Genomic DNA, 13,806 nt, shown 5'->3' with positions numbered 1-13,806 from the left:
TATAAAAAAATAATGTTTCAATTTAAATTAATTAGATAAGTATAAATTATCGGTAATGATTAAATTATATAACTTTAAAATTTAAATATCTATACGTGAGTTGCATCTTAAAAGGATGGTTGTTTTTGGATTAATTTATTAGTATGATTAATGTAATTATTATTCTTCTTGCATTTTAAACATATATTAAATTTAAGAGTAAAATGCACGGATAGTCCCTGTGATTTTGTAAAATAACACATATATTCCTCAACTTTTGTAAAATGCACGAATAAGGTGTGTATCGATGAGGGAGTTGCAGGTGGTAAGGGTGAGTGTGGGAGTAAGGGTGGGGTGGGGCCACTTGAGTTAACTCTATTTTTTAATATTTTAATATTTTTAATACAGTAAGGGCGCTAAGGTCATTTCACACCCACTTAACTGAGAAAACTAACCTTCATCCACTCCAGGAACTATCCGAGTATCAAACTGTCAAACCACAGAGAGCACCGGTGTAATTTCCAAAAGTTGGGGACTATAGGTGTTATTTTGCAAAACCACATGCACTATCCGTGCATTTTAGTCTAAATTTAATAATTTAAATTAAATAATAATTATCTACAATTAAGGAATTAAGATATAATTTCTAACCTAGTAATTAATATAAATAAATAATAAGATATTTTATGGAACTTTATCCGTAATTTCTTAAATGTTTGAAACATATTAAATTTAATAATTTAAATTAAATAATAATTATATACAATTAATGATGGTCTAGAATAATGACAAGTGTTCCTACATTGGTTTATTTTATTATAGAGTATAGATATAGATAATAGATATAGGGAAATATAGATATAGATGCCCCTACCCTTGAGCGTTTTCCGCCATGTCGCGGTCCAGTCAGCAAAGAGGCATTATTGGGCGTTTTTATAAAAGGGGTGTAGTGGAATAATGCCCAATAATGCTCCACCTCATCATTACACAATTATTAATTTTTTTAAATTAAAAAGTTAAAATACTTCATTAAATAAAAAAAATTACAATACTTGAAATAAAAAAAAAAAACCGACTAAACTAAAAAAACAAATTAAAATAATAAAAAAACCGGAAATAAAAAAACAAACATTACTAAAAAATAAAAAAGATGATACTCTAAAGGCCGTATTTTTCCCGAAGTTTTTGGCGGTGCATTTGCGCAACGATCAATGCGTCGCCTTGGAGGTGATCGATCGGTTTGGACAAAAACTCTATGTCCTTTTCCGTTTGCCTTGCCACTTGCATCTCGTTAAACTTTTTGTTTTCGGCGACTCATTCTTGCATAGTCTCCCAACGTGTGACCGAGGTCTCGAATGTCTTGGAGACGTCGGTTCATCTCCTCGAAATCTCCCTTCCACTCGAGATTATCGAAAGGTTTTTTCCCCTTTTTTTTCTTTTCTTCTACCGGGCAATCGGGACAACTCTTCATCTTTCTCGTCATCGTCCACAATAACATTTAAGTCGATGGTGCGCGCATCGGAAATTGGTGTTTCCGGGTCAACCGAGGATGACGTTTTCGACCGTTTAGCTTTACGTCTACTACTAGACGTCATGATCGGTACGCTAGCCCACTTTGGACTATTTTTTAGAAGCTCCCAGCACCTATAGTACGTGAAAACGCCTCTAGTTTTCTCGTACTCATCCATAGCCCTCGTTAAAACATCGACGTCACCTCCTCCGCTCGGCCGATTATCTTTGTTTCGTTGATAAACTTCTTGGAATTTGTGACATTTGTTGTTGATATCGGTCCATTCGCTAGAGATGGAATCTTTGTCACGATGTTCACCTTTTCCCATCGCATTAAAAAAAAGCTCACGAATTTTGTTCCAAAATTCTAGACCGGTTTGAAAATTTTATTATTATTACACACAACACAACACAACTGCAAAACTCAAACATAGTTTAATGTTCTTCTATAATACAAATTACATAATTTTTATTTAAAAAAAATAGGATTTATTATTCAACATGCATTGGAAATAAACACAATAAATATGATATCATATGGAAACGCTATTCGGAATCCCACGACCAGTAAGACCAATTTCACTGCTAGGATACAGCAAGGTGTAGGGCATTTGAGCAGGTCCAGTCCTGTTCATCAACTTCTTATCATGATTCATCTCCTCGATCTTCTTTTCGATCATCCTCAAATGAGCCCCAAATCTTTCAAAAGCTTCCAACGCTTGCTTATCAGCGGTCCATTCAGGTGTATCTCTTTCCCCAAGATACACCTCATCAGCAGAATGCCTTGACAGAACCTCAATCAATGAGATCCCAAGGATACTTTGAAGTTGGGGAGTAACGGTTTTCAGAAACGCCTTTTCAGGGTTCTTCTCAAGTTCCTCATAATCTGGGGTCCCAGGTTCAGGCAAGAACCTTCGGCTCGTTGCAGGCCGGTTAGGCAGGTACCCACCGTAAGGATACTGACCGAAATTCACAGCTGCATGGAGTGCAGAAGCCACCCATATGATGATGGTGCATGATTGTATGAGTTCCTCGCGTGTCTGCATTTTAGGCCACCACGACTCATTTTTCAAATCACCATGCCCTTTGGTTCGGACCTCCTTCCACCATTCTTTGAGTTCATTATCGTTTTGTATTTCTTCATCGTCTTGGTAATAAATGTGAACATAATCATGCACCCATGATTTAATTGCAGACCATATTTCAAGCCCATCCACCGCAAAAGGGTAGTCTTCTATAAGGAGACGAACACCATGAGGGGAGGTTGAATCCTCCACAGCCATTCCTCTGATCAATAAAATACCGTTTAAGATCAATATGAATTTAAAAATTAATCAGGGAAATCCCTCATATTAAACTCCACCAGTAATACCTGTCAATAAGATCAGCAGGGAGTGCCTGTTTAGTGAAATCCCACTTTTTGTACATGTTGCATGACATGGCCAAGGAGTATTTGTCCGGAAAAACCGTTTTCTCAAGAAGTCCACCAGCACTGATGAGTGTTTGCCGGGATAAGGCATTGATGTTCATTGTGTCACGAAAGTGAGGATGCAAAAGCTTATGAATTGGATGAAGAACGCTTAGCTGTCTATTTGTCGCAATTATGAACGGCTCTATGGAAGCATGAGTATGAAGCCTGCATATTATAACTTAACTCGTTACATATTATAACTTAACTCGTTACATAACAATTTTAAAGGGGCAATTTTGACTCATTTGGACATTAAACGGGCCCTATTTAAAAAAAAGAACAGGTTATTAGTGAAATAATATAAATCTGGCATTTTTGTATAAATTAACAAGATAATATGCACTGATTCCTAATTGGCTAATTGTAATAATCAGGCATGAACACTCTTTATAATAGCAACAATTAACCTGATTACCAAGGCATGTTTTGTCATTAATTTATATTTTAAAAAAAAAACTTAACATTACTAAAAAATAAAAAACTAAAAAAAGCCAAAACTGAGAAAGGGAAGTGACGTGTAAACAGGTAACAACGAACGAAACAACATGTACAAAATACTACCCATTTTCCCAGGTCTAAACCTGCTTTTATTAATCTTTCCAAGACGTCTTACCAGTGACAAACGAGTTGATGATAGCCAGAATCGTTTACATTAGCATAAGCTTTAGCCAGTAACCATATGGTGCCTTTTGCCCCGTCTGATGCTGGTGTGTGCACAGTGCTGATAACTCCAGCTTCATCGCCAGCTGGATGTGGCCGGCTCAATTCGATTGCTATGGGCTTGAGTGTAGAGTTTTTTTGCAAGAATAAAATGGTCCGCGTGGCATATGTTTTGGTGGAAGTTTCATTTATGCCTCTAAGATATGGCATCAATGGATCATGATGATCTAATATAAACAGCCTGTTGTTCGTCATTGCCTGAGAGAATTAGACCAACGATATATGAATTAATATCTTGAATTTGAAACAATTAGATTTAAATATTTGAGATAACAACCAATACCTCCCATACGCTAAGTCCATCCATTTGATCTCTTATGTGATCTTCAGTTATTCTACTGTTTTGGTTCCCAAATTTCATGGGGTCTAACTCACTGGATGGAGGGAATTCCTACAAGTAACAAAAATGTGTCTCTTGGTCATTAATTTAGTCAGAAAGCGCATAATTATTTATCTAAATTTGATTCTTATAAAACACGAGATGGTGAAATGTACTTGAAGCCGCCGGATCACAACAGGGCAAATTCCTGCCAACAATTCCCTTCCAAATTCTTCATCAGTTCTCCATGCAGATCTATCCTCTGATCAAACAAACAAACAAATTTAAATGCAAGTTAAATTAAGATGACTAGGTAGGTTCTCTTAGAATGAATGAATACCTTTGATTACTTGTGGGAGCGGAAACTTTGACAAGTGCTCGCCATCAGAGCGCAAGAGCTCCCTAATGAACTCAGAGGGTATTTTCTCCCTAAGACTTTCTAGGACACTGGATTTTGGTACTGGAAGGCCTCCTTGGTAGATGTTGAGCACGTCTTGAAATGAAGAAAACTCATTGAACTTGTTGCTTGACACACTCTCAAACTTGTGATTTGAAATCTTTTCAATCCCGCCAACAATCTCGTCTGAAATTTTGTCCCATACAGACTCAAAACCAGGCAGTAAGCCTTGAGATACTAACTTTAACCCATAAGCATAAACATCTGCCATCTTCACCTCGCTGAATCTTTCGTCCTTGGGGACATAAATCTGTAAACTATGCAAAATGCCAATCCGGGTTTCCGTGTTGGGATCTGTAAAACAACATTCAGTTTCGGTAAAGTCAATTAAGAATGTAAGTAGTATTTGTAGGTACCTACCTGCATTTGAGGGGGGGCGGCCTGTCCTACAGCGGCGAGGATAAGGGCGGTCGATAGTCCCTCCGAAAACAGGGCGGACTAGCTCAGCTCCCTTATCCGGCTGACTCAGATCATTGTAGACGTCATAGTCATAGACTCTGTCCCATTCTTCACGCTTTCCTGTTCCATCTCCTCTTAATTCATTCAGTTCTTCCTCTCTGTAACCAAGTAATCCCTGGGGTGTTTTGCCAGGAAGGTATGTCTGCAACAAAAACAAAAAGATATACTAGTACATATTTTGTTTGTTTGTTTGTGACTGTCATTGATGATGGATGGTAAGAGTAGAGTAGCTCCTTCCTACCTGATTGGAGAAAAAAATACGATATCGGTTATTGTAATGCTCTTCATTGTAGACCCAAGAATTGCAGATGAAATGAAGGGGGTCTGGGTCTGGAAGATTAGTTAATGTGAGCGTTTTAAGGTAAAACTCTTTTTGGTGCCTGTTGATGATCAAGAAGGCCCCTGGTGCTACTACATCTTCCCAGTCGAACTCTAATTCGAAGGTGGATTCGCCTTTTGTGGAAGGAGTGATCACTGTCTGAACCCACTTCTTCACGTATGTCTCTTTCCCAACCTCCCCACTGCCTTCAATTGCCAAAATCACCACCAATGTCAGTCAATTTTATATACCACCCACTAGATATATAAATTCTACTTCAATTACTACTTAACGAGCATCAGTAAATCAAATCAAATGGGTCAGCAGCCATTCCCCTTACCCCTTGTTCTCCACCACCTCATTCCCACTAGTTACCATAACTAAAAAGTTAAAATCCGGTGAAACTATTTTAGTATTTTTTTTTTTTCATTTAAGTTGACTCCTTTTTGCCCGATCCAAACCAAATTATTTTTTATTTTCTTTTACACTGAGTTTATTAATGTAAGAAATAGAAATAAACTAAAAATAAAACATGTCGTGTTACCAAGTTTCATTCAAGGAAGAAAATGAAAGGACAACTATAGGCTAAATTCTTTAATGACCCGTCTTACTCAAGCCGATTTTTTTTTCCTTTTAAATATTGTTCTCTTTTTAAACGGCCCATGTTAACCTGTAACCCGCCAGACCCACCCACCCAGTTTAACGTATACATAAAAGTAATTATCTAATCTAGCCTCCTTAATAAATAAATTCATCCGTAGGGTAAAATACAATGGATAAGAGTATATGTAATGGGGCGTTTTATAACGTGAAAGAGGGTCATGGCGCCCTATAGCGCCGCCCAACACCGAAATAGGGGGCGCTATGGTGGTGTTTTTTTCAAGCAGCCGTGATACATATAGCGGCGTGAAGGAAGAAGATTTCAAAGCCCCACTCACACACACATATATACATACATATATACAAAGCCCCATACATATATAACCCCACTACACCTCTTGGGATATAAAGCCACTCTCTTACGTGTTTCACCACTTGTCGTATAACACCCCACAAATAAAAAGCTTTATAACTACACATGGCCTAAGATTGATCATACGAGTATGGAAGGCTTATCAGCCTATTAAAAATAAAAATAAAAAAGTATTTAATTAAATTTTTATGACAGCCGTACGTCACAATGTAATTGGTAATTTAAATTGATGGGCCATAGGTGTTTAATGTGTTTGTTAAGGATTTCTACATTTGATATAAAAGAAATTATTATTATTATATTCCTCAAAAACGTAAACAACTCTATTAAAGTTGCAATAAACATGTAGAAACGTAAATTATCCGTGTAAGTGTAAATTAACTAACATTGCGTTTATTATAAAAATTGATTGGTTATTTTAATTCCCAAAGCAAAACTAGCGAATCCAAGCAATCAGATGCAAACTGACTGACTGACTGACATCCATGAAGGAAGTAGTCATGAGATGTACGGTACAACCCATCATCTGTGTGAGTGAGATTGAGATTGAGATTGAGATGAGGGAATGAAAAGTCAACACATGTACAAGTTATTCAACCAATCAAGTAGTTGACCATGACTGAAGTGAAATCTGGAGCAGCAGAATATACATACATACCAGTAGAGATGAGTCGCAGCGAGACTCTCCGGCCCCAAAGCTCGTCAAAGGTAGCAGAGATGGAGTGGTGGTCCATCAAGACCAATGTCCCTTTCACCTTCTTCTCTTCCACTTTCATCCTCTTCCTCATACCTTCATCCGCCATCCTACACCTTAATTCCTTTCCTTTCCTTTCCAAGGGTGCTTTGTTAATTTCCTTCTTCTGATTTACACAAGGATCATCGATATTTATAGACAGAGAGAGAGACTTATGACTTATGACAATGAAGCTTCACTTCCCTTCCCTCATAATAAATAAAATAAAATAAATAAACCTTTTCTTTAACAGATTCTTTTCTATTCATTTAGTGGGATTTTACATTATTACATATTTTATTGGATCATGCTAATCACACACAGCCAAAATAATTTTCACACCCCTAAGCGCTCCGCTTTGGCCATAGCGCGGCGCTTAGGGCGACAAAAGGTGATACGAGGTTTCGAATGACTGACTGAGTGACAGACTGACAGACATAAAGCTTCCTAGGTTTCAGTCATCCCGTGAACCCTAAGCGCCGCGCTTTGGCCATAGCGCGGCGCTTCGATCCCAAATTCTGGCTTTAAATCACTGGCCAGACAACAGATTCATCACTCGAATTGTTTTCTGTCGATCTTCTTTGCTCTATTAGTTAAATTTTTTGAAAAAACGATGTCGTGGTTCAGTAACTATCTTTTCGGTGATTATTCTGACGAGTCGGTTGTTCCTGATTCTTACGAGGGGACCGCTATTTCTGACTCGTTTGAGAAACCGGTGTCGTCCAACTTGAGGGAGACAGAGGTTGTATCTGGCATTCGTTATCGTGATAACACGGTGCAGCTGGATTTGAATACCCCTGTGGAGGACCCTTACGCACAACAAGGTTATTCGAATTTCGGTTACGGTGGCGAGTATAGCTTTGTACAGCAGGAGTGTTATCCAAACGAAAGTTACGGTTGTCAACAAGGTTATTCGAATTTTGGTTACGGTGGCGAGCAAAGCTTTGTACAGCAGGAGTGTTATCCAAACCAGAGTTACGGTTGTGAACAGAGCTTTGAACATCAAGTCTATTCGAATCTCGGTGACGATGGTGAGCCGGAGGATGTGTCTGTTGACGAGGAAGGTTGTTACCCGGTTACATTTTCGTTTGATACAACGCAGACCTTTTCGTCACGTAAAGAGTTGGTGCGTTGGGTACAAGACACGGCAAAAGACAATGGTTACCTCATTGTGACAAAGAGGTCGAATAAAAGAGGAGAGAATTACAAGATTTGGTTTCAATGTACTTTTGGTGGGGAGCATAAGAGTGTAGCTACACAGAGGAAAACGGGTAGCAAGAAAATAGGCTGCCCGTTCGAGATGATCGGGTTTTCGGAATCATCCGGAAGTGTTTGGAGGATCGAGGTGACGAAGGCGAAGCATAACCACACTCCTATTGAAAACTTCGAGGGTCACGCGTATGCGAGAAGGCTTTCTTCGGAGGACAAAAAACTGGTTAAGGAGTTGGCAGAGCAAGATATTCGCAACCAAAGTATTTGGCGAACGCTGACAAAAAACAATCCGGCTAGAAAGCTTATTCCGAAAGATATACACAACGCTGTTCAGAAGATCAACGCCGAAAAAAATGTCGGTAAGTCTCCGATGCAAAAACTTGAAAACATTCTTATCGAAAAAAATTACACTTATTACATGCGCACGAATGAGATATCGAACGAAGTTGAAGACGTCTTCTTTGTTCACGAAAAATCATTCACTATGTGGTGTGCCTTCCCGCATGTGCTAATGATTGACGCCACATACAAAACGAACATGTACAACCTGCCATTTGTTCAGGTCGTAGGCATGACGTCGACAAACAAATCGTTTACGGCTGCTTGTGCTGTAATTTCCGCCGAGAAGTCAGAGAACTACCTATGGGTGTTGCAGAGGATCAAGTCTATGCTGGCAGGATGTATGGAACCGCGCGTGATTTTAACAGACAGGGATTTTGCGCTAATGAACGCGTGTGAACAAGTTTTTCCAAAAGCGCATAAGTATCTTTGTCGGTTCCATATTCAACAAAATATTAATAAGAACAGCAAGAAGAAATTCTCTGACAAGGAGTGGAAAGAATTCGTACGTACATTTTGGACATTGTGCGAGTCCACGACCGAGGAAATATACATGTATAACTTGGAAAACTTTGAAGCACAGCTGAAAGAAGCTGACCGTGAACGTGAGTATTTCTTACATAATTATGTTCAAATTTTATATAATAACAAAAACTGACTATTTACGTTTTTTAATTTTAGAGGTTTATGATTATATGAAGAAATCCTGGTTGGATCCGTACCGTGAAAAGTTTGTATCTTGCTGGATTAACCAAACTATCAACTTTCGCCAGACTACGACCAACAGGGTTGAGAGCTGTTACACATAACACTTCTCACAGGAGTACTTGTGATTTCAAACCTAAATGACACGAGATAACGGAATAAGACATCACACGTAACCGATTTGATCCGAAACTTGCCGTATAGTCCATATATATTAAAAAATGATGTATAAAAGAAAAAACGGCAAATTTAGACTATTTATTGGCCCGTTTGTTAATTAAATACAATTTTAAAAAATTTAAAAAAACACCAAAACGCCCCGCTATGCCCATAACGCAGCGTTTTGGGACCAAAGCGCCGCGCTATGGCCATAGCGGGGCGCTTTGGTCCCTCGTTATACCCTGAAGCGGGGCATCTTCCCCCTCACTTCACCCAAACAACAAAAAACACACACAAAGTGCGATTTACACACACTCGAGCCATTTTCGTTGATTTTCCGAGCTTTTCAGCCGCATAAAGGTTAGATCTAAAGCCCTTAATCTTTCGTGTATCATTTCATTCAATTTTATGGCTTGATTGTTGTTGTTTTGAGGTTGATCCGCTGCCATTTTGGCTTCTGTTCTTCAGAATGAAGAACCAAAGCGCCGCGCCGAGGCCATAGCGGGGCGCTTTGGTTCATGTTGATTTTTTTTTTAATTTGTTTTATTAAATAATCTGTTTAATTATTATTATTAGTTTATTAATTTTAATAATTATTTGTTTAATTATTATTATTTGTTTAATTATTATTATTTAATTATTATTTGTTTAATAATTATTATTTGTTTATTTATTATTATTTAATTATTATTTGTTTAATAATTATTATTTGTTTATTTATTATTAGTTTATTAATATTTGTTTAATAATTATTTGTTTATTTATTATTATTTAATTATTATTTGTTTAATTATTATTATTTGTTTAATTATTATTATTTAATTATTATTTGTTTAATAATTATTGTTTGTTTATTTATTATTATTTAATTATTATTTGTTTAATAATTATTATTTTATTATTATTTGTTTATTTATTATTTGTTTAATTATTAATATTTGTTTAATTGATCAACGTGCAGGGATGGATTTATCCGATGAGGAGATTGAGCATATTGATGAGGGATTGGTGGGGGACGAGGAGGAGCCGGCATGTCCGTATCTTCAGTTTCCGGTGGGGTCGCGGGCGAGGGGGAGATGCGCTAGGTTGCGCACCATACCGATTGGGGAGCACGTAGGCATAGACTGGGAGCTGCTATCTACCGTGGGGGAGATCGAGCGGGCGCGTGACATAGTTAGGCTAGATACTCCCTGGTCGCGCCTATTTGAGTTAGCGATGGAGGACTCGTACCCTGAGCTTACGTACGAGTTTTGCTCTACGTTTACATACGCGCCGCATCCGGCGGATTACGTGGAGGACCCTTTATTTCCGGTACACGAGGTTACATTCCGTCTGGCCGGTCAGCAGTTTGAGATGAGTGTGCGGGAGTTTGCTGTCCACACAGGTTTGTACACTGAGCCTGAGCTTGATACTGATTTATATACGCAGGCTGTTACGATGATGGACAGGCAGACGCTTATTAGTTTCTGGAGGGCCATTTCCAGGGTTCCCTTTGGGAAATCCTGGCAAAAGGCCACCACCATTGTAGATCCCTTGTACCGATACCTGCACCAGGTGATTGCGTCGACTATCGTGCCGCGGGGTTCCAGCAAGGAGAAGGTCAACCTTAGTGACCTTTTCTTTCTTTACTGCCTACTACGCCGCCAGCCCTGCGATCTAGCAGCCAGCCTGGCAGAGTACTTTGTTACTGCATACCACCGGCAGCTCCGCGGGTATCTTCACACTGGCTCGTTTATCACCGCCATTGCACGATCGCTAGGGATCGTGCCCGAGCTAAATCCGCTGCTGTCCGATCCGGTCCCGTCATCCAGGTTGGGCCGCGCGTCAGTATCCGCTATGCAGATCACCCGTACCTTTGATGTCGGTCTGCGGTTCAGGGGTGCTGACAGGCTGATTTTTCAGCCAGTGGAGTTGCCGGAGGTCATCCCGGTTGTTATTGAGGTGAGGCCTGGGATCTTAGCCCCTCCTGATGTTCAGCAGGCCGCTCGGCGGGCTCAGCGACAGGCTCTGGGCATCGATGAGCCTGAGGATCAGCCTGAGGGTCAGGCTCAGGCTCAGGCTCAGGCTCAGCCTCAGCCTCAGGCTCAGGATGATCCGGCGCAGGAGGACCGGGTCGAGGAGGTCCACGTACCACCAGTTGAGCCAGCTCCTGAGCCTCCACAGTACCCGCAGCACGTTTACGCTGACCTACCTCCGGTAGCGCGTGAGGTGGCTCGGGACTTCGACCGGCGCCTCAGACGTCAGGGCGCTCTCATTGACTGGATGGTCCAGACGCTCGTTGAGCTACGAGAGCTCGCTGAACTTATGTTATACACCTTCTATAAAAATAATGACGCAACGACGTAATTATAACGGCAAATTTAATAAAATAAAATAAACAACGTTTTAATTCAAAAAAGGCAACATTCAATCATTCAAAAACAAATAACGTGTTCGTTTTATTTAACGCTCGTTGAACTTGAACTTATGTTATACACCTTCTGTAAAAATAATGACGTAACGACGTAATTACGACGTAATTAAACGACGTAATTATAACGGCAAATTTAACAGAAGTCAGTCCTTGTCTGTTGACCAAAGCCAAAGCGCCCCGCTTTGGCCATAGCGAGGCACTTTGGATGTGCAAAAAGACAAACAGCGTGTGCGAATAGACCCAGCCATTTTATTAACATAACAAACCTCTATTACAACAGCGAATGTCATGTATATTATCCTTCTAATTTTCAATTTCATCCCACACAAAATTACCCATTTAATTCTCTATTAATTTAAATTTGAGTTAAATGTCATTTTAGGTCCCGTGGTTTGAACCATTTTGTCAGTTTAGTCTGAAGGTTTTATTTTTTTCTGTGGGTCCAAAAAGGTTTCACAGTTACCATTTTAGTCCACTGGATTAACTTCATCTATTTTTTCTATTGACAAGAAGGACAATTCGGTTATTTTATATGTATTTATGTTAACTAGAAAACCAATTCGGTCATATAAAATGACTGAATTGCCCTTCTCGTTAACAGAAATAATAGATGAAGTTAACCAACTGGACTAAAATGGCAATAGTAAAACCCTTTTGGACCCACGGGCGAAAAATGAAACATTTGGACTAAACTAGCAAAATGGCCCAAACCACAGGGACTAAAATGGCATTTAACTCAAATAAATCTAATCTATACCTTAAATAAAAGAAGAAATGCCAATAACATAAGAAAAGCTGATGTGTCAGCCAGAGAGGCTGTCCAACAATGTTTTTCTTATGTCATTACTGCATCATAAGGCCTAATATATAAAATCATTTTAAAATCTGTCTAAACGTCTACCTCATCTCAAAACCTCTTCCTATATCTTTCCTTTGAAGCCAGCATATAATTTAGCAGATGTTTCCTTTGGCAAACATATACCTTAGCAGATGTTTGGAAATTGCCGGTAATTTCAAATTCAAAATGCCTGGGGATATGTAATTTGCAATTAATGCATGTCACTCACTCACTTCTGTCAATCATCTTCTTATATAAAGGTTTTTTTTTCTCATTTCACTCTTCATATTTACACTCTGCTAAGTTCTCTGCTTTTGTATTTTCAAACCACACTTCCTATGTATCCTTCCCTCAAATCCCTTCTTCTCAATAGTCAACATTTGTTCATAAAGGATAAGAGAAAATGGAAGCTCTCTAACCCACTTTCAGAACAAATTTTGAGGATATGTGGTTTGCCTTGATGATGGTAATGTCATATATATAATTATGTTTGTTTTCGTTTTTGATTTTTACTAATTGTTTTTTATCTGATTTATGACTAAATGATAATTGTGATTGATCTGAGCAGATGATGATGGTGATTATTCTACCGTTGTTTCCGACATCATTGTTCCAACATCGTTTTGCTACTCTAATTTTGAAATCTTGAATTTTTAATTTTAAAGTGATCTACTCTAATTCTCGCTTTATATTTTAGTTTAATCACAGTTGTTTGAAATTCATACAATCATCTGCGGGTTATTTTAGGTTTGTGGATTTTAAACTGTTGATATACTCCAACTCTGTTTTCTTTGAGCGACCAGTGGTAGAAGTATTTGTGGAGTCATAATGGTTTTAGAATATGTTAATATGGATATTGATGGAATCAAATTAAACACAAAGAAAGATTATTAAATGTACATTTAAAATAATTTTTGCTTATGACTAAATGATGATTATAATTGACTTGGGCAGGTGAAGATGATGTAGAACCCACAGTGGTTCCTACTAAACGCAAGAAAGGATCTGCTACTGCTGTAAGATAAGAGTTTATTTAATAAGATATATAAGTAGATTCAGTTTGTTCTTTCCTGCCTTTTTTGTATTAAAAGAAGCATAAAGTTTGGAATTTTGATGTATAGAATGTATACACTTCTGCAGGCTCCGATGATTTAAAGTAGCTATTTATCAAGCAAGTTGAGGATTAAGTATATGAGGATAG

The 13,806-nt window shown here is 38.5% G+C and overlaps 1 protein-coding gene across 1 annotated transcript; it reads right to left on the bottom strand.

The window, feature by feature from the left end:
* Positions 1-1,904: 1,904 nt before the first annotated feature.
* Positions 1,905-7,148, bottom strand: LOC110929318 (probable linoleate 9S-lipoxygenase 5). Its single transcript, XM_022172461.2, has 9 exons — positions 6,865-7,148; positions 5,156-5,439; positions 4,816-5,056; positions 4,339-4,749; positions 4,175-4,260; positions 3,963-4,070; positions 3,573-3,877; positions 2,861-3,124; positions 1,905-2,775 (listed from the first exon to the last, which is right to left on the bottom strand). The coding sequence occupies exons 1-9, from the start codon at positions 7,007-7,009 to the stop codon at positions 2,022-2,024; spliced, it is 2,598 nt and encodes an 865-aa protein (XP_022028153.1). The 5' UTR covers positions 7,010-7,148; the 3' UTR covers positions 1,905-2,021.
* Between the last annotated feature and the right edge of the window lie 6,658 nt (positions 7,149-13,806).

Source organism: Helianthus annuus, chromosome 3 (genome assembly GCF_002127325.2).
Source record: "Helianthus annuus cultivar XRQ/B chromosome 3, HanXRQr2.0-SUNRISE, whole genome shotgun sequence".
NCBI lineage: Eukaryota > Viridiplantae > Streptophyta > Magnoliopsida > Asterales > Asteraceae > Helianthus > Helianthus annuus.
The sequence above is the reverse complement of the archived record's forward strand: the minus strand, read 5'-3'. Positions and strand labels throughout refer to the sequence as shown.

What these genes read in the sequence shown, in the direction of transcription:
- LOC110929318 (XM_022172461.2), bottom strand. Translation starts at nt 7,009, where the DNA reads ATGGCGGATGAAGGTATGAGGAAGAGGATGAAAGTGGAAGAGAAGAAG. An exon ending in CCGCCCCCCCTCAAATGCAG is followed by an intron (nt 4,750 to 4,815) that starts GTAGGTACCTAC and finishes GTTGTTTTACAG; the next exon opens with ATCCCAACACGGAAACCCGG. An exon ending in TTGTGATCCGGCGGCTTCAA is followed by an intron (nt 4,071 to 4,174) that starts GTACATTTCACC and finishes TGTTACTTGTAG; the next exon opens with GAATTCCCTCCATCCAGTGA.